This window comes from Bombina bombina, chromosome 2 (assembly GCF_027579735.1).
Source record: "Bombina bombina isolate aBomBom1 chromosome 2, aBomBom1.pri, whole genome shotgun sequence".
NCBI lineage: Eukaryota > Metazoa > Chordata > Amphibia > Anura > Bombinatoridae > Bombina > Bombina bombina.
The window spans coordinates 1088849789-1088873512 of NC_069500.1; the positions used below are offsets into that span (position 1 = coordinate 1088849789).

General features: G+C 34.9%; 1 protein-coding gene across 2 annotated transcripts in view; it reads right to left on the reverse strand.

Annotated features, from left to right (window-relative positions):
- The window catches only part of PRMT9 (protein arginine methyltransferase 9), a 112138-nt gene that overhangs the window by 62636 nt on the left and 25778 nt on the right, over positions 1 to 23724 (reverse strand). For both annotated transcript variants that reach the window (XM_053703721.1, XM_053703720.1), the window contains exons 2-3: positions 21636 to 21784; positions 5013 to 5249 (exon numbers count right to left, since the gene is read on the reverse strand). In XM_053703721.1, coding sequence (XP_053559696.1) covers positions 5013 to 5249; positions 21636 to 21784 — 386 coding nt within the window. The remainder of the gene's footprint in view (positions 1 to 5012; positions 5250 to 21635; positions 21785 to 23724) is intronic.

A 23724-nucleotide genomic window follows, 5' to 3' on the forward strand; every position in this document is an offset into this window, starting at 1 on the left:
AATAATAATAAAATACCTCATTAGTTAAACCTGATAAGGTCTAGAAAAATATATATTATAAAAAATGTGTGTATATACCTCATGTGTAAACTATAAAGTGATGAGCTACCTCAATATGTGGTGGACTGATTGGATCTGAAAAAAGTGCATCAATATTGGAATGTGATATATTTTTTAAAAGACTGTATGAGGAAAAACGGGGTCCCGTATGTGTGGGGGTAATAAAAGCTATTTGATTTGAAATTATCCGGGTATTGAATATGGTGTTATCTGAAAAATCTGTGTATTAAAGTGACATTGAATTTAAAGTGACAGTGTCTCGGAATATGTACATATCCCATATGAATGGACAATATTCGAATAAAGTTATTTAAGGATTGCCTTCATGCTAAATCTAAATTTAAAGTGACAGTGTCTGAAAATACCTCTGTTGTGTGGGTAGGGTGTCAATGACTAACTATGGCTATCTTTATAAAATGTGGGAATGTATATCCTATTAATATTAAATAAAGGCTGCTATTTATGCTAGATCTAAACTTAAAGTGACAGTGTCTGAAAATATCTCTATTGTGTGGGTAAGGTGTCAATGACTAACTATGGTTTTCTTTATAAAATGTGGGAATGTATATCCTATTAATGTCAAATAAAGGCTGCTATTTTGATATCTTTATTTAGCCCCCAGTGGTTGTAAGTTCTTACCCGGCTTTTGTAGTTGCACGCTACCAAACATTTGTCAGCTCCTCCCCTACTGGGAGTACACCCAACTACCAATCTCTGTCCCCCAAATAGTGGGTGTGTACGTATCGCAGAAGATGGAACACAGAGTTAATTTAACTGCAACATACAAAAGTTTTTTGTGATAAAATGGTTAATGTGAGCACACCTCTATATTGTCTTTGTGATGTGAAAAAAACAATGATACTATCATAAATAAAAACTCATATATGATCCACTGTGAAAATCGGTAACTCATGTGAAAATATCTTTTGCCAATCAGCTGTATGAAAGTAAAACTGGTGACGTCATGTTAAAGGCAACAGTGAAAATGTGAGCAAGGGAAATCCCAGCCTAATCTTTCATATCGAGCTAGCTCTAACACTCCCCATTTATGTAAACTCATGAAAATGATAGTTAATCTAAAATTAATCTAAACCACAATATATATAACACATATTTAATACATATTTTGAATGCTAAAAAAAGAATAATTGTATTAATTTATTAAATCTTATGTGAAAGTGATTATGTGGAACTCGTGAACTAAAAAACATTTGGTTTAAAATGTAAATACTATATAAATGAATAACCGTCTCCTTTGGTAGAAAAATTATGTAAAATACAATGATGATAATAGAATGATAATGCTAATCCCCTAACTAAAACTATGATCAAAAAATTACTCAAGTGAAAATACTAATAAATGCTACCTACACTGAAATAAGGAGCACAAATGTCCCCATAAATACTGTGCTCATATAATAACATAATAGCTCTGCGGACAATACCTACATGAATTGAAAAAAGTTAATAAATCTAAATTAAATATATGTGATAGAAATAATGAAGAATTAATAAATCACAAAAAGTGAATCATAAAACCACACCAAATGAGCTACCATGAAATAATTGTAGAGAAAAAATTAATAAACTATTACTACATAATAACGTAGTAATGGTGACAAATCTTTGGTCATCAGATAGGCTGATAAGGGCGGAGGAATAGTACTCCAAGATTATAGTGATTATATAAATGAAGCCCAAAATATTCTATTCAATAATGAATATTATAGAAGACTCAATACTGATCCCATCCCTGTATTTATGCAGAAATTTGTGAAGATGTTGGACTTTGATGGTAGTGAGGGTATTTTGAATAGTAAAGAAAAGAAAAGAAATACCTTACCCCTGCACATCCTTCTATTCCTTACTACTACCACCATCTTCCAAAAATACATAAAAATTCCTTTTAAACCTCCAGGGAGGCATATAATATCAGGCATCAATAGCCTTACCGACAAATTGTCTGAATATATTGACAGTTATTTGCAAAAATATGTTCAAAATTTGCCCTCCTTTATTCGCGATACTACAGATTTATTAGATAAAATTAAGGACTTTAAACATGAGTGAGACTTAAATTGGCTAACTTCTGATATTAGTGCCTTATAGTCAAATATTTCCCACGAATTAGGGATTTCTGCGGTTAAACATTTTTTGGATGGTGATATATATGCCCAACTTACAAAAAGAATACTTGCTAACATTAATTGAGATTATTTTAAAACATAACTATTTAAAATTTTTAGACTATTTTTATTTACAGATTAAAGGTACTGCCAGGGGCACCAGGTTTGCTCCCAGCTTTGCAAATCTCTTCATGGGTGTTTTTGAAGAGAATTACATTTATAATACAAGTTGGAGGAGCAACCTGGTGTTCTATGGCCGATACATAGATGATTTGATTTTTATTTTTAAGGGATCAATGGAAGAAGCTAGACATTTTTGTGCATATCTAAATGAGAACACAATGGGGCTACAGTTTACTTCGAATATACAAACAGAAAGTATAGAGTTTTTGGATCTTGTATTAACTTGGGACAGAGATGAAAACATTGGTACTTTTACACATTTCAAAACAGTAGACTGTAATAATTTTTTACATTTTTCGAGTAATCATCATTGACAATGGAAAATTAACATACCATACAGTCAGTTTTGTAGAATCAAAAGAAACTGTAGCTCTATTGATAAATTTCACGAACAGTCAAATATTTTGATAGAAAGGTTCAAAGAAAAAGGATATCCCATAGGAGTAATTATGCATGGATATGAGAAAGCATGCAAATTAGATAGGTCTGAGGTTTTTCGAACTAAAAACAACAAGAAAACGAAGGACTTTAACAAAATCAGTGAGAATAATCAACCACGTTTTGTAACACAGTACAATTCTAAATTTTAAATTCATCAAGAAAGTCCTTCATAAATATTGGCCTATCCTTCTTAGGGACCCCATACTTAAAGGGACACTGTACCCCAAAAAATTATTTAGTGATTCAGATAGAGCATGCAATTTTAAACAACTTTCTAATTTACTCCTATTATCAAATGTTCTTTATTCTCTTGGTATCTTTATTTGAAATGCAAGAATGTAAGTTTAGATGCCGGCCCATTTTTGGTGAACAACCTAGGTTGTCATTGCTGATTGGTGGATAAATTCATCCACCAATCAAAAACTGCTGTCCAGAGTGCTGAACCAAGAAAAAAAGCTCAGATGCCTTCTTTTTCATATAAAGATAGCAAGAGAACGAAGAAAAATTGATAATAGGAGTAAATTAGAAAGTTGCTTAAAATTGCATGCTCTATCTGAATCACAAAAGAAAATTTTTGGGTACAGTGTCCCTTTAAGAAAAGTCTTAGGGCACAACCAAATGTAGTTTTCAGGAGGGCTCCCACTTTCAAACAGACCCTTGCCCCCAGTAAAGTAGTGATTTCCAAAAAAGTCATTAGAAATAGACATTGTATTCAACAAGTGGGGCGTAAGGGCACCTTTAGATATGGGAAGACACAATGCTTTGTGTGTAAATTTTAAACACATGGTAATCAAAATATTACATCTAGTGTCACAGGAGAAACCTTTCAGATTGGTGAACATCTTACCTGTGGTTCTTCATTTGTTATTTATGTACTTACCTGTAAATGCGGACTTCAATATTTGGGAAGCACGACACGTAATATACGAACTAGGTGGAGTTAACATTATCGAAATATTATAAATAATTCACTTAAACACAGTGTTTCTAGACATCATGCATATGAACACAATGAGGAACCTTGTAATTTTTGTATCACCCCACTAGAAAGTATTCCAGGCTCTAATAAGTACAATAGATTCATTAAGTTAAGGCAGAGGGAGACCTTTTGGATTTATAAATTTGGCTCTCTTTTTCCATCAGGGCTCTCAATGACGTGATAGATACTGCTGCTTTTTAATGTTTTAATTTATTTTAAGGTTGTTTCTATATACTTTTATACATATGCTAGGTGGACATATATGGTCATTATTTAAATTATTTATGATGGTATATATTGTGGTTTAGATTAATTTTAGATTAACTATCATTTTAATGAGTTCACATAAACGGGGAGTGTTAGAGCTAGCCTGATATGAAAGATTAGGCTGGGATTTCCCTTGCTCACATTTTCACTGTTGCCTTTAACATGACGTCACCAGTTTTACTTTCATACAGCTGATCGGCAAAAGATATTTTCACATGAATTACCGATTTTCACAGGGGATCATATATGAGTTTTTATTTATGATAGTATCATTGTTTTTTTCACATCACAAAGACAATATAGAGGTGTGCTCACATTAACCATTTTATCACAAAAAACGTTTGTTTGTTGCCGCTAAATGAACTCTGTGTTCCATCTTCTGTGATACGTACACACCCACTATTTGGGGGACCGAGATTGGTAGTTGGGTGTACTCCCAGTAGGGGAGGAGCTGACAAATGTTTGGTAGCGTGCGGCTACAAAAGCCGGGTAAATTGTAATTTAACTTATGCCTGATGAAATGGCCGTTGCGCCGAGAAACGCGTTGCAAAATTACTGCTTTGTCTCACTTGAAAGAGGAATGTATTAAGGTGTTTTATCTATTTGTTTCAATAAACATTTTTATTTGACACCTTTTGTTCACTACGTTCCTATGTGAGTTTTACACTGCCAAACAAACGGATCGTGCATCGCTCAGTTCCTGTTTCCAAGATCAGCTAGCTGGTTAGCTGAGATAACCAGCCTGTGTCCACAAGCACATCAGTGTGCTCTACCGAAATGTGAGTACCCTGTGCATTGTACATATGGATGTTCAGTTAACTGTGATCTACTGATACACACGTTGGCGCCTCTTTATCTTTGAACTGTTTTTGTATGTTATAGGTACTTGAGGACTGGAGCTCAGATACAGTATTAGCTTCCATAGAATGTTCATATACGGTATAATAATCACAAACCTTAATATTCCAGTGCCAGTCCCAATATCAAGAACAGTTTTGCACCCTGTCAGGACAGCTTTTTCAATGGCTTTCTGATACATCATATTTCTTTTTTGGTCATTAAGCATGATAAAATGCCAGCGCTCCACCAACCAATTTGCAACGCGGAAGAAATTTTCTTTAGCATCAGCGAAGCTTGGGTTCAGTTTCAGTGCTTTATAGAAGTAACCAGCTGCTTCATCTCGAAAGCCTAGTCTATAGAGTATGTAAAAAAAAGAAGTTTTAAACAATCTTTAAAGCAGAAACTATCATGTGTTGCATAATATATGTTAAGTGTATTATGGAACCAATTGAGGTATTGCATATTGTCCTTAAAAATTAGAAAGATATGAGACTAAAAATGTATTACAAAACAAAACAAAAAATAAATGTCATGTTATACAGACATAATAGTGGGCTGTGCAATATGTTCATTAACAACAAAACCTTTCTTCTTTATAAAAAAAAAACAATGTTCCAGTAAATGACAACATTGTTACACTTACAACCTCATTACCCTACATCTCACTGGCAATCAGTGACTGTGCACATAAGGATGCATAGTGCATAATTTTGTGAATGCACATTAATACCCAGCACATGAGGATTTTTTTCCCTTTAATGCAATATCATTTTTTACAAGAGGAAATATACCTGCTAGCAGTGCTTGTATTAGTATGTATGTGTGAGATTGTGCAATACAGGAATGAGGACAGTCATCGTTGATTGTTTTCTGTAAATGTACATTAATATCCAGGACATCCAATCTGCACACCTATTCTAAACTATGACCTCTGAGTTTCTCCCTTTGGTATGGCAGATTAACCGTGAAGGATTACAAAGTGTCACACATCATCAATAGCACAAGTCAGGAAGAAAAAGAACGAATACCATCCATTATCTGCATAATATCCTAACCCAGGTCCAGAGAAAATGGCAATCACCCAGTTAAAAATAGTAACTACATAGTCTAATATGTCAAGTCACTACAGTAGATACTCAGCCTGCAAAGTTCAAAAATAAGTCTACTTCGATGCAGATTTTAGATTTCAGTCAGAACTACCTAAAAACTCTTCTGCATATATTTTGGAACTAAGGGTGACTTAGCTTGCATTAAAGAGACAGTCTACAATATAATTTGTATTGTTTTAAAAGATACATAATCCCTTTATTACCCATTCCCTAGTTGTGCATAACCAACAGTTATAGTAATATACTTTTTACCTCTGTGATTACCTTGTATCTAGGCATCTTCTGACAGCCCCCTGATCACATGCCTTTGTATTTATTATCTATTGACTTGCATTTAGTATTGTGTTGTGCTAACTCTTAAATAACTCCCTGTACCTGAACACAGTAGCATCTATATGGCTCACATGAACTAACAGTCTCTTGTTGTGAAAAGCAATTTAAAAAGCATATGATGTGATAAGAGGCAGCCTTCAAAGGCTTAGAAATTAGCATGTGAGCCTACCTAGGCTTAGTTTCAACTAAGAATACCAAGAGAACAAAGCAAATTTGATGATAAAAGGAAATTAGATAGTTGATTAAAATTACAAGTCCTATCTGAATAATGCAAGTTTAATTTTGACTAGACTGTCCTTTTAAAGCAGTTACATAGCCCTTTAGGAATATAAAATATATATTACATATATACATAGAGTTGGCAATTCAGATAGCCGCAGATGAGTACAAAATTGCTGTGGAAGAGTAAAAAAAAAATTGCCTTTTTTCTACCTAACATTGAGTGAACTAGTAACTTTTCCCCCTCTGGGCTGGTGGTTTTTGTTCCAACTATTAAAGAGACATGAAACCCAACATTTTCCTTACATGATTAAGATAAATTATACAATTTTGAACAACTTTCCAATTAACTTCTATTATCTAATTTGCTTCATTCTCTGGGTAGGAGCAATAATGTTGAAGGAGCAAAAATGTACTAAAGGGAACTAGCTGAAAGCTAATGACAAGGGGCATATATGGGCAGCCAACAATCAGCAGCTTCTGAGCCTACTTAGGTATTCTTTTCAACACAAGATAGAAAGAGAACAAAACAAATTAGACAGTAGAAATAAACTGGAAAGTTATTTAAAACGGCATGCTCTATCTGAATCATGAAAGAAAGAAAAATGAAGCTAAAGTGATATTTTCCACCCCTCTATACATGTATATAGAGACAGACATTATCTTTGATAATAAAATAAAGATCCTGCCAAGACAATCAAGATTGATTCTATGGCAAGACACACAACAGATCTAGTGGAAGTAGAATAACAAAAGCTGGACACTTACTTTACAAGAAAATAATCACTCTGTTGATATCAGCGATTGCTGAACTGGGTTACAGATATATCCCACAGTTCATGTTTTATCTTTTTTTGCTCTAGAACATATTTAACAACCATCTTCAACAACAGCAGTGCCAAGACTTTAATAAGTATTTGTATGCTCTTTGTAGAGTTTGCCAGAGCAATCTACTTATAGTGGGCCAGATTACAAGTGGAGAGGTAGTTTGCGCTCATATTCGAGCGTTAAAACTGCTAGAAGTAATGTTTTTGCGTTCTGAGATTCATGCTCATATTACGAGTTGAAAGTAAAATGTTTGTGCTCTCAGGTTTGCAAAGCCATGGTAACAAATAGACTGAGAATCTACAATGTTTGATCTACGTTTTTTATGATATAAAAAAATGGTGATTGTTTATGCTCTATATAATAGGGATCTAAGATACAGATCATTGAAATATAATTGGAATGCATATGACACTTTTGATGCTATGAAGACAGGTATTGTAGTAACTCTTACATAAGATGAATGTCTGCCAAGTTATTTTGTATGATTATCTATGTGCCTTTTTGGCAATTAGGTTTTAGACCGAGAACAGACAGTAGAGGGGTTTTAAAGGGACAGTTCACTGTAAAATTGTTTTTCCATAAATGTATTTTAAATGACTTATTATACCAACTGCAGAGTATAAAATATTTGAGAAATTGCATTTTCGAATGTATTTGTGTATCTGAAGTAGCTGGTTTTGTGCTTTGAAACCACAGCCTATTACAATGGGTTGAGCTTCAGGTAATATCAGATCTCATTATGTTATCACTTTCATGTACACAGACTTGCTTCCTTATCTTATATTTGTCTGGAACACCAAAGCTCAATACATAGAGAGAACAATGGAAAATTATCATTTTATTACTTAACTATCATGCCCCCCACTGAGGGTGTAATCTCTTCTGCTGGCTGTGTTTACTTAGACTTGTCAATCGCGTATACGCCAGTATCAAAACTTTCAGTATAGGTTGGGAAACCACAAGCTAAATCAGCTATTTCAAATGCAGAAATGTGAGTAAAGGAGCTACTTGCAACCAATTTAATACACTCTAGCAGGTAAAAAGGATCATTGGGAATAATTTAAAGGGGAGAAAGTTTTTGGGTGAACTGTCCCTTTAAGCCCTATTGTGCATTATTGTTCAGTGAGTTAGTGGTAACTATATACTTAGGGCTTGATTTCCTCTGGCAGGCAGCAATCTGCTGCCGGAATTCAACATTGCACACAAGCGCTATTTTGCGCTTGCGTGCAACACTGCCCGGGCACAACCAATCACGTGCGGGCAGGAGCTGTCAATCTCCCTGGTCGGACAAGACCGGGGAGGTTGAAATTCTCCACCTAAGAGGTGGAAAAGAGGTTAGGAAGCAGCGGTCTGATGACAGCTGCTTGATAAATACTGACTACAGGTTCTCTTGTTAGAACCTGCAGCCGTACAGGGGCAAATGGCTTGATAAATTGTGCCCTTAGTATTGATGTAACCTAAGAATTGGATGTTTATTTGTGGCCAAAATGAGCTGTTAACAGAGTGTTAATGACTATTGTATAGTAAGGATATTTAAAGGGTCACTGAACCCAATTTTTTTTCTTTTGTGAGTCAGATAGAGCATGAAATTTTAAGCAACTTTCTGATTTACTCCTATTATCAAATTTTCTTTATTCTCTTGGTATCTTTATTTGAAATGCAAGAATGTAAGTTTAGATGCCGGCCCATTTTTGGTGAACAACCTGGGTTGTGTCCTTGCTGATTGGTGGATAAATTCATCCACCAATAAAAAAATGCTGTCCAGAGTTCTGAACCCAAAAAAAAAAGCTTAGATTCCTTCTTTTTAAAATAAATATAACAAGAGAACGACGAAAAATTAATAATAGGAGTAAATTAGAAAGTTGCTTAAAATTACATGCTCTATGTGAATCACGAAATAAAAATTTGGGTTCAGTGTCCCTTTAACATTATGATATCATATGTGCTTACAGTGTAACATCGCTATTGGCATTGTTATATATGTACGTGTTTGCCTTTTTAGAATTTTTGACAGACTGGAGTTTCCGTAGCGCTTAGTGCTCATGCACAGTTGCGTGACTGGGATGCTGCAGAATGGCCAGCGGAATTGATGGCACTTTGGTGGGGATATAATGAGGTAAGTTTGGTCACAATGCTTAACTGTCTGAGGAAAGGGTTCGCCCCGAAATGTCACTTTATTAAATATTGCTTTGTGCTTTAAATACCGGAGAGTGCTTGTCTGTCGTACAGTAAATACACAGTATAACACCTTATTAAATAGGAATATTGCATAAATATGATTTTTCACGTTTTCATCTACTTGACTGCAAAGGTGCCCAATGCACACACATATATATATATATATATATATATACATACATACACACACACACACACACACACTTATACACATGAGTACACTTTCCTGGGACAAGCGCTCTTTCGATATAGCCGCTACACTTTGCAGACAAGGTACCACGACACAATGGAGGAGGAGAGTATATGGGAACATAGGCATCCAGTGCAGCAGTCAGTGTCTCCGTAAAAGCACTTCAAAAGCAATGTATAACACAAATACTGTGCAGAGGGCACAAACTCCACGGCACCAATAAGAAAAAAAAATTCCAAAATGTATTTCCAACATGGTTAAAAACACATAAATCCACACAGTGCTCAGGCGAGAGCAGAGAAGACAGGTAGATCACATAAAAAACATTATTTATGTAAGAACTTACCTGATAAATTCATTTCTTTCATATTAGCAAGAGTCCATGAGCTAGTGACGTATGGGATATACATTCCTACCAGGAGAGGCAAAGTTTCCCAAACCTCAAAATGCCTATAAATACACCCCTCACCACACCCACAATTCAGTTTAACGAATAGCCAAGAAGTGGGGTGATAAGAAAGGAGCAAAAGCATCAAATAAGGAATTGGAATAATTGTGCTATATACAAAAAAATCATAACCACCACAAAAAGGGTGAGCCTCATGGACTCTTGCTAATATGAAATAAATGAATTTATCAGGTAAGTTCTTACATAAATTATGTTTTCTTTCATGTAATTAGCACGAGTCCATGAGCTAGTGACGTATGGGATAATAAATACCCAAGATGTGGAACTTCCACGCAAGAGTCACTAGAGAGGGAGGGATAAAATAAAGACAGCCAATTCCGCTGAAAAATTTATCCACTACCCAAATCAAAAAAGTTTCAATTTTTATAATGAAAAAAACTGAAATTATAAGCAGAAGAATCAAATTGAAACAGCTGCCTGAAGTACCATTCTACCAAAACTGCTTCTAAAGAAGAGAAAACATCAAAATGGTAGAACATAGTAAAAGTATGCAAAGAAGACCAAGTCATTGCTTTGCAAATCTGATCAACAGAAGCTTCATTCTTAAAAAGCCCAGGAAGTAGAAACTTACCTAGTAGAATGAGCTGTAATCCTCTGAGACGGGAATCCACCCGACTCCAAATAAGCATGATGAATCAAATGTTTAAGCAAGATGCCAAATAAATGGCAGAAGCCTTTTGACCTTCCTAAAACCAGAAAAGATAACAAATAGACTAGAAGTCTATCTGAAATCTGAATAGCTACAACATAGAATTTAAAAAACTCTTACCATATCCAAAGAAAGTAAGAAGTCTTAGGAAAACAATAAGTCCTCCCTAATGTTGTTAGAATTTACAACTTTAGGTAAGAATTGAAATGAGGACAGCGAAAACCACCTTATCCTGATGAAAAAATCAGAAAAAAGAGATTCACAAGAAAGAACAGATAATTCAAAAACTGTTCTAGCTGAAGAGATGTCCAAAAAGAACAATACTTTCCATGAAAGTAATTAATGTCCAGAGCAAATATATGCTCAAATAGAAGAGCCTGAAAAGCCTTCAGAACCAAATTAAGACTTCAAGGAGGAGAAATTGGCTTAATGACAGGTTTGATACGAATCAAAACCAAAAATGATGAATATCAGGAAGTAACACTGCCTTATCCTGATGAAAAATCATAAAAGGATATTCACAAAAAAGAGCAGATAACTCAAAAACTCTTCTAGCAGAAGAAATAACCAAAGGAACAATACTTTTCCAAGAAAGTAATTTAATGTACAGAAAATGCATAGTTTCAAACGGAGGAACCTGTAAAGCCCTCAGCACCAAATTGAAACTCCAAAGAGGAGAGATTGAATTAATGAAAGGCTTGATACGGACCAAAGCCTGTACAAAACAATGAATATCAGGATGATTAGCAATCTTTCTGTGAAAAAAGAACAGAAAGAGTAGAGATTTGTCATATCAAAGAACTGAAGACAAAACCTTATCCAAACCTACCTGAAAAAATTATAAAATTCTATGAATTTTAAAAGAATGCCAAGAAAAGTAGGTCTTCCAGACTCGATAATAAATCTTTCTAGAGACAGATTTACGAGCCTGAAATATAGTATTAATCAATGAGTCAGAGAACCTCTATGACTAAAAATCAATCGTTCAATCTCCATCCCTTCAAATTTAATGATTTGAGATCCTGATGGAAAAAATGGGCCTTGAGAAAGAAGGTCTGGTTTAAACGGAAGTGTCAAAGGTTGGCAACTGGCCAAACGAATGAGATCCGCATACCAAAACCTGAGAGGCCATGCTGGAGCCACCAGCAGAACAAACAAATACTCCATAAGAATTTTGGAAATCACTATGGAAGAAGAAACTAGAGGCGGAAAGAAATAGGCAAAAAGATAATTCCAAAGAAATGTCAATGCATACACTACTTCCGCCTGAGGATCCCCGGACCTGAATAGGCCCCTGGGAAGTTCTTTATTCAGATGAGATGCCAACAATTCTATTTCTAGAAATGCTCACATCTGAAAAATTAAAAAAAACATATCTGGGTATGAGAGACCATTCTCCCGGATGTAAAGCTTGATTAACAGAGATAATCCGCTTCCCGAATATCTATACCTGGGAAAAAAAAAACACAGAATTGAGATAGAAGCTAATATCCGAGACACTTCTGTCACAGCCTAAGGACTGATAGTCCCACCCTGATGATTGACATACACAATAGTAGTGATATTGTCTGAAAAACAAAAAACGTCTCTTCTTCAAAAAGAAACTAACTGAAAAACTCTGAGAATGCACAGAGTTCTAAAATATCAAATGGTAATCTCGCCTCCTGAGATTTCCAAACCCCTTGTGCTGATAGAGATCCTCAGACAGCCTCCCAACCAAAAAGACTCACATCTGTAAAGATCATGGCCCAGGTTGAAAGAAACGAAGAGACCTGTAGAACTAAATGATGGTGATCTTAACCACCAAATCAAGATAGATAAATATTAGGATTCGAAGATTTAAAATGTGGAATCCTAGAATCCCTGCACCATAATTCAGCATAAAAAACTGGAAAAGGTTATTTCTATTGAAAATGAGCAAAGGGAATTGAATCCAATGCTGTGGCCATAAGACCTAAAACTCCTATTCATATATAGCAATTGAAGGAAATAATAGAGACTAAAGGTACCGACAGACGGAACCCAATAAAATTGTCCCTTGTCTGATAGAGACAAAGACAGGAAGACAAACTATCTGGAAACCTAAAAAAGGTGACCCTTGTGTGAGGAATCAAGAGCTTTTGAAAAAAAGATCCTCTAACTATGTCCTGAAAGAACAAAGTTGAATCATATGAGATTCCACAGCCTCAGAAAATAATCTGAATGAAAACAGAAAATGAAGATATGCATTTATTGTATCTAATGAAAACAAATAATGCCATCACTGACCAACAAAAGGCAGAATAGACCATATAAATACCAATCTAAAAGATGATACATTTATATAACAAAAAGATTTTCTATCTTTGGAACAATGAATAGGTTTGAATAAAAACCCCAAAACCCAGTTCCTAAAAATGGAACTGGAAGAAATACCCCAGAAGATTCCAGGTCTGAGCAGCACTTGAGCCCCAATGGGTGATCAGCCGCGCTTCAACATTATCCCAAAATATATAGGATCGAAACACACTGAAAGTGTTTGCCTTACTGGAATAGCTGGAATATCAAAGAGAAAAAAGACTTCTCACAGGCGGTTTTACTCTGAACTTTATTCTGTATCCAAAATCAAAGAAATTTGCAAAACAACAAATTTCAAAAAAATCTTGAAGGCCAGAGTAACAGTTAAGAATTGAATCCAATTATAAACCAAATAATTGATTATCTTAGAAAAAAATATGGATTTTTTAGAAATCACAAAATTCTTCTAGCTAAAACAGCTAAAGACATAGAATAAACCTCATTTGCAAAAATATTCAATAAAATGAAGACACAAATGAAAAAATATTAGCATGATAACCCAGTTAAAGGACCAGTCAACACACTGGACTTGCATAATCAACAAATGCAAAACAACAAGACAAATGCAACAGCACCTAGTCTAGTAGATTTTGTCCTTAATAATGCTAAAATAAATCATAATCTGATACTTGATATTAAAGTAAACAGAAAAAATGAAGTAATTGCAACATCATTCAAATAAATCACAGGACCAAGAAAAGTACCTGAAAAGAAATAATTTTCCTTAAATAAGATAAAACCATCTAAAAGGAAAAATAAATACTATTTTGCTATAGAAACAATAGCATAATTAGCAGGAGTAGAGATAGCCCCATTAAATTGGAGAACCTTCAAAATTGAAATGAACTGCCGGCAAAGAATATAGTTTAAAACCTTTAAAGAAGGAATAAAAAGGAAATTCTCAGCCTATTCCATTCCCTAATATGAGGAACTGGAAAAAAACTTCTGAAAATACAGAAGAATAAATAAACAGAAATAAAATGTTAGTTAGTCTTGAAAGAACTAATTACCTTAATATCCAAAATAATCAACACCTTTTCAACAAAGAACAAATGTACTTTAATAAAAAAATAAAAAAGTGGATTTGTTAGTGTCAATATCTGATGAAGAAAATTCTGAATGAGAAAAAACATCATCAGAGAAGGATAAATCATTATGTTGTTGGTCATTTGAAACTTCAATAATTAAAAAAGAAGTTTGAAAAAGACCTAAAAATGTTATTAGAAGGCACGATGTCAGACAAAGCCTTTAAAATAGAATCAGAAAAATATTCTTATAAATCTTCTAAGTAATTCTTGTACATAAAAGATGTAAAAAGAATAGCAAATATATAAAGCATAAATACTAACGGATTCTGCATGTAAAAGTTTATCATGATAACTTATTACAAACCATAGCTAAAGAAAAACATTCATAACATTTTAAAATAAATGAACTTAGCTTTGGTAGGACTGAACTCAGTCAACAGGAATCCCTTAGAACGTTTTTGAAACAGGAACAGTGAAATCTTGCAATATGTAATAGAAAAAAAAAGAAAAAAGAAACAATATTTAAAGCAAAATTATCAAATTCCTTAATTGACAGTTTCAGGAATGGGAAAAAATGCCAATGAACAAGCCTCTAGCAACCAGAAGCAAAGAAAAATGAGACTGAAATAATGTGAAAAAACATTATGGTTTAGGGGAAGGCTACAAAAAGCTATTGCAGAGATTTAAGCTGTCAGTGTCCTCTGTGAGGAACATAGTGAGGAAATGGAAGACCACATGCACAGTTCTCTTTAAGGCCAGAAGTGGCAGGCCAAGTAAAATATCGGGGAGGCAAAGGATGGTTAGAACGGTCAAAAACACTCCACAGGCCACCTCCAAAGACCTACAACATCATCTTGCTGCAGATGGTGTCACTGTGCAACAATTCAGCGCACTTTGCACAAGGAGAAGCTGATGCGGAAGAAGCCTTTTCTGCACACACGCCACAAACAGAGTCGCTTGAGGTATGCAAACGCACATTTGGACAAGCCAGCTTCATTTTGGAAGAAGGTGCTGTGGACTGATTGAGTTATTTGGTAATAACAAGGGGCGTTATGCATGTCGTCAAAAGAACACAGTTTTCCAAGACAAACACTTGCTACCCACAGTAAAATTTGGTGGATGTTCCATCATGCTGTGTGGCCAGTGTCGGTACTGGGAATCTTGTTAAAGTTGAGGGTTGCATGGATTCCACTCAATTTCAGCAGATACTTGAGAATAATGTTGAGGAATCAGTCACAAAGTTGAAGTTACACTGGGGCTGGATATTTCAACAAGACAACGACCCAAAACACTGCTCAAAATCTACTCTGGCATTTATGCAGAGGAACAAGTACAATGTTCTGGAATGGCCATCCCAGTCCCCAGACCTGAAAACCATTGAAAATCTGTGGGGTGATTTGAAGCGGGCTGTCCATGCTCAGCAACCATCAAAGCTAACTGAACTGGAGATGTTTTGCAAGGAGGAATGGTCCAAAATACCTTTATCCAGAATCCAGACACTTATTACAGGCTATAGGAAGCATCTAGAGGCTGTTATTTCTGCTAAAGGAGGCTCTACTAAATATTGATGCAATATTTCTGTTGGGGTGCCCAAATTTATGCACCTGTCTAATTTCGTTTAGATGCATATTGCACATTTTCTGTTAATCCAATAAACCTCATTTTACTACTGAAATATGACTGTGTCCTTCAGTTATTTGATAGATCGAAATGAAATTGCTGATCCAAACACCCAATTATTTATAAATGAAAATCATGGAAATTGTCAGGTGTGCCTAAACTTTTGCATACGACTATATATATATATATATATATATATATATATATATATATATATATATATATATATATATATATATATATATATACATACATATATATACATATATATACATATATATATATATATATATATATATATATATACATATATATATATATACACACACATATATATATATATATATATACACACACACACACACACACATACAGGTATACCCTGCTCATACAGCGGGTTAGGGACCGGAGCCCCGCTGTAAAGTGAAAACCGCCTTAAAGTGAAACAAGGCAGTTTTAGCTTTCTTTTCAGTATTTAAAATCTTAAAAACATGTTTGAACTAACATATATTAGGGGTGCAATAGTGCTATGTTTAGTTTACACTAGCACAGCAAGTATTCAATTAGTATTCAATAAATACTGTACCTGTAAAATAGTGACAATTACTGTAGTAAAATTTGCCAGACTATAGCACTGAGACACAAATTGCACTGCAATGCAGTTAACAAAGTGAACTAAGCATAACAAAATGGTGACAGTCACTTTTCTCGCAATCTCACAATGATTTACAGCACTGTTTCAAAATCCTTGGAGGTTAAACTTCAGCTCCACAAAGCGCTGTATTAGCGAATCGCTGTAAAGTGAAGCGCTGTAAAGTGAGGTATACCTGTATATATATATATATATATATATATATATATATATATATATATATATATATATATATATATATATATATATATCATATCATTCCAGCATAAATAGCGAATGCACTCATGTATTTGCATTTACTTTCAACTTGTAATACAAGCTGAATTTAACTTGCGTACAAATGGGCATGAAAACACGATATCGCTCACACGCAAGCGATAGAGCGCTGCTCGTAAACTAACCCAGTTTGAGACAAATGTTATAATGGGCTTACTAATAAACACACCTTTTGTTCTGCTTGAGGCCGTCCAGAAACGCAATGCAGAATATACTTGTGCAAACAATTTAAGTCAATTCATTTTTAACTTGAGGCCATATTACTAGTGGCTGCAGGGAACGAGTCAGTAAAGGCAGTCACATAATAATCTAGTGATCGATTGGCAGCACTTAGAGCTCTTCAGGTACACAGCAATCTGCCATAGTCGGACATAGCTGTTCTACAAGACACTGTGCAATTTCTATATTTGGCTTTATCCACTATGTTAGTCATATGTTAGCTTAATCCAGATAGACTGGAGAACTGGCTATAATACACATCAAGTTACAATGATAAGACCTCCAGATAACATCAGGTTCAGTGCAGAACAGAGTGATTTTTTCCTCATGACCTGTCCTTATATATATCCTCTAAAAAAGTGTTTCACACGTCCCCTTCATACAGTGTTTTTTCCTAAATACTGCAATCAATACATTATATTGATAGATTGTACAGGCAACTAAACATATTCCATTATTTTCTCAAATCTGACTCAGATCTATGAACCGTAGAAAATATATTTATTCAATAATTAATATGGGGTGTCCACAAACTTTTGGCCATAAAGGAACAATAAGGTACACCATTTAGCAGTGTAATGCATTTTTACATTATATGTAATACAGTTTCTTTTAATACCCAAATGTTTTTATATTTTTTTTGTACAATTGGTTGACAAAACACAATGCATTGTATACAATGGGTCAAGGACATTTTTATTTATCATGTTTCTATTAAAAAGAAGAAAGAAAAAAATACTAGGGGAATTCAAAGGAAAGAAAACTAAACAAACAATTTGTCAGTTAAAGAGAAATGGTACTCAAATATGTGTTCCATCTAAAACAGATGATTAGATTTTGCTTTTTTTAACCCTTTTGTGACCAGACCATTTTTCAATTTTCTTACCGTTAAGGACCAGGGCTGTTTTTACATGTCTGCTGTGTTTAGCTGTAATTTTCCTCTTACTCATTTACTGTACTCACACATATTGTAAAACATTTTTCTTGGCATTAAATGGATTTTCATCATATCATATAATTTACTATAAAAAAAAATTATAAAATATGATGGGAAAAAAAAAATCTAATTTTTTCTAACTTTGATTCACAAAATCTGTTACGCATCTACTAACACCAAAAAAACACCCATGCTAAATAGTTTCTAAATTTTGTCCTGAGTTTAGAAATACCCAATGTTTACCCCCTTAACGGACTGGGCATTTCAGACTAAAACTTCCCCAAAAGACCAGAGTATTTTTAGCATTTTTGCTATCACTCAATTTAAACAGAAATAGGGTTTATTTTATATTTACCTATCAAAACTATATATATTTTTTTTTAGTAGACAACCCAAAGTATTGATCTAGGCCCATCTTGGTATATTTAAATGCAATAATTTCACCGCCAAATGCGATCAAATAAAACAAATTGTTAAAAGTTTCACAAACTTTAGGTTTCTCACTGAAATTATAAATAGCTTGTGCAATCATGGCACAAATGGTTGTAAATGCTTCTCTGGGATCCCCAGAAATAGCAGTCATATATGGCTTTGGCATTGCTTTTTGGTAATTAGAAGGCCGCTCATTGCAGCTGCGCACCACACTTTTATTATGCCCAGCAGTGAAGGGGTTAATTAGGTAGCTTGTAGGGTTAATTTTAGCTTTAGTGCATAGATTACCCTCCCACCTGACACATCCCAACCCCCAAATCCCTCTCAAACAGCTCTCTTCCCTCCCCCACCCCACAATGGTTAGAATGTCTGCCAGTATGAAAATAAAAGGCTTTTTGTTTTGTATTTTTAATATATTTTCTGCAGTGCAGGATCCCCCCTTACCTCAAACCTCCCTGATCCCCCCCCCAAACAGCTCTCTAAACCTCCCCCCTCTACCTATTAGCCGCCATCTTAGGTACTGGCAACTGTCTGCCAGCACCCACTTTGTTGTAATTTTAAATTTTTTTTTTTTTTTAAATGCCTCACTGCATCGATTTATGACCAGAGGGTATTGCACGATGCCTCAATATAGAGGCATCGCTGCAATACCCTTGCTAGGTACATCCTTGGTCCTTAAAGGGACACTGTACCCAAAAATTTTCTTTCGTGATTCAGATTGAACATGACATTTTAAGCAACTTTCTAATTTACTCCTATTATCAAATTTTATTCATTCTCTTGGTATCTTTATTTGAAATGCAAGAATGTAAGTTTAGATGCCGGCCCATTTTTGGTGAACAACCTGGGTTGTCCTTGCTGATTGGTGGATAAATTCATCCACCAATAAAAAAGTGCTGTCCATAGTACTGAAACAAAAAAAAGCTTAGATGCCTTCTTTTTCAAATAATGATAGCAAGAGAACGAAGAAAAATTGATAATAGGAGTAAATTAGAAAGTTGCTTAAAATTGCCTGATCTTTCTGAATTACAAAAGAAAAAATTTGGGTTCAGTGTCCCTTTAAGGGACTTTTTTTGAAGGACGTACCTAGCACGTCCTCGGTGGTTAAGGGGTTAATGGATATTCCTGTGATGAATAAACCATCTATTTTTATTGTCTCCATCAGCAAGGTTGCTCGAGTCGTATGCTAAAAGACAGAGCGAGGGAATATCTTAATGATATCCAGACCGATCCCCCTAGAACCAGAGAAGCCAAAAAAAATTTCAAAACACCCAAACCCTACTAATGTATTTCAAATCCAGGCTATAGATTACCTTCCTAAGTCTCCAAGAGGAGGAGACAGGTTCAAAAATGTGTTATTCAAAGGAACTTAATGGATATTTTTCTTAAAAACAAAAGAACCTAATGGCATAAATGCTAGATGGGATGTAGACCTTTTCTCAGGCTAATAAGTATAATATGAGCGTAATTGCAGACTTTGGTTCCTCATTTTATCGTTGTAAGAAAAATCAGCCTGTGGGTTGTAACTGAAAAATCCTTTATATATACACCTTGGAAATGAAAATGATGAAAGGGCAACAAAAAGTAACAAAGTATGGGGACGCAAATATGAGTTTGTCTATAACAGTGATTTTCAAAAAATTTTTTGCCGTGGCACACTTTTTTACATAAAAAAATCCTGCGGCACACCACCATCCCAAAATTTTTCAAAATCACACATTGTAGCCTAATACAGTGTTAAAATATATATATATATATATATATATATATATTTGTAGGAATAAGCACTCACTGGTCTTCTGCCATCCGTGATCTAAATTCTTTATTAAACAGTGACGTTTCGGGACTAACAGTGACCTTTCATCTGTTAGCCCCGAAACGTCACTGTTTAATAAAGAATTTATATCACGGATGGCAGAAGACCAGTGAGTGCTTATTCCTACAAACTTATATTCCTTACACAATAGCACCCTGGCAGTTTTTGGTCATTGGTGAGAGTGCACACACCTTACTTGGCATGATTATATATATATATATATATATATATATATATATATATATATATATATACCAAGAGACCTGAGGATCTCTCACGGCACACTGGTTGAAAAACACTGGTCTATAACATACGTCATGTAAAATCTCTATCAAGCTAACAACAGAGTAGTTTCTATTCTTAGAATAATTAGACAGTAAGAGCGTTTTAATATGTATGTAATTTTAATTAATGGTGTGTTATTGTAATAGAAGATGTCTTAATAGAATGCAATCAGTATTTTCACTATATCCTATCATGAAAAATATATACACTATAGTGATATCTTTGAAGATAATTGGACAGCTTCAGCAAGTTGGGGCAGGGATACTTATATGAGAGAAATTGATTATAAGGTAACTTTGTATTAACATTCATGTTGAGATGTCAGATATTCTGCCTAGTAACATCTTAGCCTCTATTGACGTTTTTTTCTATTGGCTATAATATCCCTGAACACGTCACTTCTGGTTTTACAGCCTGTGGTCACGTGATCGGAGGGATATTTAAAAGCTGGCGTTTATAGTCAGAATACCAGTCACCTTTGATAAAGCTACGGCGAAACGCATCAGGTGACGCAAATTGGGGGTCGGAGGTAATTGCATCCAGTACACTGTACTTACCGACATCTACCAGGTCTGTGAAATTAATTTTATACTTTTTTAAATAAAAGCTAAGTTTTAAAATTAAGGACTTGGCTGCTCATTCTTGAATTTGTCACAGCACATTGCTGACAATTTGTATACCACATCTGTGAAATAAGAATTGAACGGCCGCAACTTAAATATCTGTCTCTAAAAGGTGTTTGTGCTTTGGATGAGAGCAAGTGGTGCAGAGATCTGCAGGAGGTGTATTTTTTTTCTTTTCCCATTTGTGCTTTAAGGGGTTAAGCACTGGTGGATATTATTAAGCAGCTGACAGTGGAGTAACTGTATAAAGAGTATATATGCTGAACCCTCAAAGGAGTTGTGGTGCGGCAATGCACTACTGGTCTGGAGCTGAACACAGCCGCTATGCAAACCAGGGGGGCATAGGTACCACCAATCACCAGTTGTACTCCGCATAGGATCTGCAGTGTATTGTCACCTGGAGCTGACTTTACATAAAAACTTTACTGGGGTTAAACACACAGGTAGAGGCATGCAATGATGTATATGTACATGAGCTCACGTGTTACAGAATTATTTTATTGCATCTTTATGTCCCATTAATTAAAATCTATTCTTACCTGAAGAGTTGTTCCCCCATACTGTTGCAAATAACATCATCATTAGGAAAGAGCTCCAAAGCTTGCTCATAACAATTAAATAAATCTTGATTACGATTTAAAGCATACAGCTCTTCTGCCCATTTAAAAAGGGCGTACTGAAAGTTTTCCTTAAAAGAAATAAAAAAGATAAAATTAAGTAAGAATTCATTCCTGAGTTGGGCAATTAATCCATTAGTTCCATTCAGGGCCACTGTAGTGAAACAAAATCACATGCTTTTATTGGTTAGAGCATGTAATTGTATCACTATCAACCCTGTAAATCTATGTGTTTAACCCCACGACTCATTGTACAGATTGGTCGGGCTACAGGCCCTGCTAATTGGGTCAGTGGCAATTTCTAAATTTCTCTGCAGTTCACAAGCAGTACTTTAACTATGTGTTTAACCAATTTGTGGGGGTTACAAACATAGATTTGCAGTGTTGATAGTGATAAAATGGCATGCGTCTAAGGGATGAGATCATGTAACTTAACTGTAATGGCCCTTTAATGAAAAAGTCCACTAATACTAAAATTATACATTCACATTTTTTTTTTAAAAAAATCATCCGGCTAGATTACGAGTTTTGCGTTATGAGTAAAAAAGCAGCGTTTTTTACTACCGCTGCTATTACGAGTCTTGTAGGTACAGCTGTCCCGCACACTTTTTGGCCGTACCGCAAATTAACTTACGCACTTTGCGTAAAGTCATTTTTCAATGGGACTTCCATAGTGCTGATATTACAAGCTTTTTTTTTTTTAGGCCAAAAAGTGAGCGGTACAGCCTATCCCGCAAGATTCGCAACGCATTCTAAATTCAGTAGTTATGAGTTTTACACTACAAAGCTGTAGCATAAAACTCAAAACTAAAGTGCTAAAAAGTACACTAACACCCATAAACTACCTATTAACCCCTAAACCGAGGCCCTCCCGCATCGCAAACACTAATATAAAATTATTAACCCCTAATCTTACGCTCCGGACATCGCCACCACTATAATAAACATATTAGCCCCCAAAACCGCGGCACTCCCGCCTCGCAAACGCTAGTTAAATATTATTAACCCCTAATCTGCCGCCCCTAACATTGCCACCACCTATCTACATTTATTAACCCCTAATCTGCCGTCCCCAACGTCGCCGCCACTATACTAAAGTTATAAACCCATAAACCTAAGTCTAACCCTAACACCGACTAACTTAAATATAATTAAAATAAATCTAAAGAAAACCTACTATTAATAACTAAATAATTCCTATTTAAAACGAAATACTTGCCTGTAAAATAAAACCTAAACTAGCTACAATATAACTAATAGTTACATTGTATCTAGCTTACGGTTTATTTTTATTTTACGGGCAAGTTTGTATTTATTTTAACTAGGTAGAAAAGTAACTAAATAGTTATTAACTATTTAATAACTACCTAGCTAAAATAAATACAAATTTACCTGTAAAATAAAACCTAACCTGTCTTACAATAAAACCTAACCTTACACTACAATTAAAAAAATGACCTAAATTAAATACAATTACCTAAATTACAAAAAAAAACACTAAATTACACAAAATAAAAAACAAATTACAAGATATTTAAACTAATTACACCTAATCTAATAGCCCTATCAAAATAAAAAAAAAGCCCCCCCCAAAATAAAAAAACCCTAGCCTAAACTAAACTGCCAATAGCCCTTAAAAGGGCCTTTTGCGGCGAATTGCCCCAAATAAATCAGCTCTTTTACCTGTAAAAAAAAAATTGCAAGCAACCCCCCCAACAGTAAAATCCACCACCCACACAACCAACCCCCCCCCATATAAAACCCTAACTAAAAAACCTAAGCTCCCCATTGACCTGAAAAGGACATTTGGATGGACATTGCCCTTAAAAGGGCATTTAGCTCTATTGCTGCCCAAACCCTAATATAAAACTAAAACCCACCCAATAAACCCTTAAAAAAAAAACTAACACTAACCCCTGAAGATCCACTTACAGTTTTGAAGAGCTGACATCCATCCTCTACAAACCCGGGAGAAGTCCTCAGCCAAGTGGCAAGAAGTCCTCAACGAAGC